The 336-nt window shown below is 75.3% G+C and overlaps 1 protein-coding gene across 1 annotated transcript in view; it reads left to right on the forward strand.

Moving 5' to 3' along the window:
• The first annotated feature begins 6 nt into the window (after positions 1-6).
• LOC118452568 (histone H2A-IV-like) overlaps positions 7-336 on the forward strand; it is a 2,593-nt gene continuing 2,263 nt past the window's right edge. Inside the window, exon 1 of the mRNA XM_035897112.1 lies at positions 7-332. Coding sequence (XP_035753005.1) covers positions 148-332 — 185 coding nt within the window. The 5' untranslated portion in view covers positions 7-147. The remainder of the gene's footprint in view (positions 333-336) is intronic.

Below are 336 nucleotides of genomic sequence, written 5' to 3' on the forward strand. Positions count from 1 at the left end.
CGTTCCCCGCTAGGCGCCTCGGCCTATCAGGAGCCGCCGGCCGCGCCGAGGGAAGGGATATAAGGGCGGGCCTCAGGGCGCGGGCAGCTCGCCTGCTTTTTTCCGGCAGCAGCGGGAGCTTAGGGCCGGCCGGCTGACCGAGCGAGGATGTCCGGGCGCGGGAAGCAGGGCGGGAAGGCGCGTGCCAAGGCCAAGTCGCGCTCGTCGCGGGCCGGGCTGCAGTTCCCCGTGGGCCGCGTGCACCGCCTGCTGCGCAAGGGCAACTACGCGGAGCGGGTGGGCGCCGGCGCCCCGGTGTACCTGGCGGCCGGGCTAGAGTACCCGACCGCCCGGCGC

Source organism: Egretta garzetta, unplaced genomic scaffold (assembly GCF_000687185.1).
Source record: "Egretta garzetta isolate BGI_Z169 unplaced genomic scaffold, ASM68718v1 scaffold697, whole genome shotgun sequence".
Taxonomy (NCBI): Eukaryota; Metazoa; Chordata; class Aves; order Pelecaniformes; family Ardeidae; genus Egretta; species Egretta garzetta.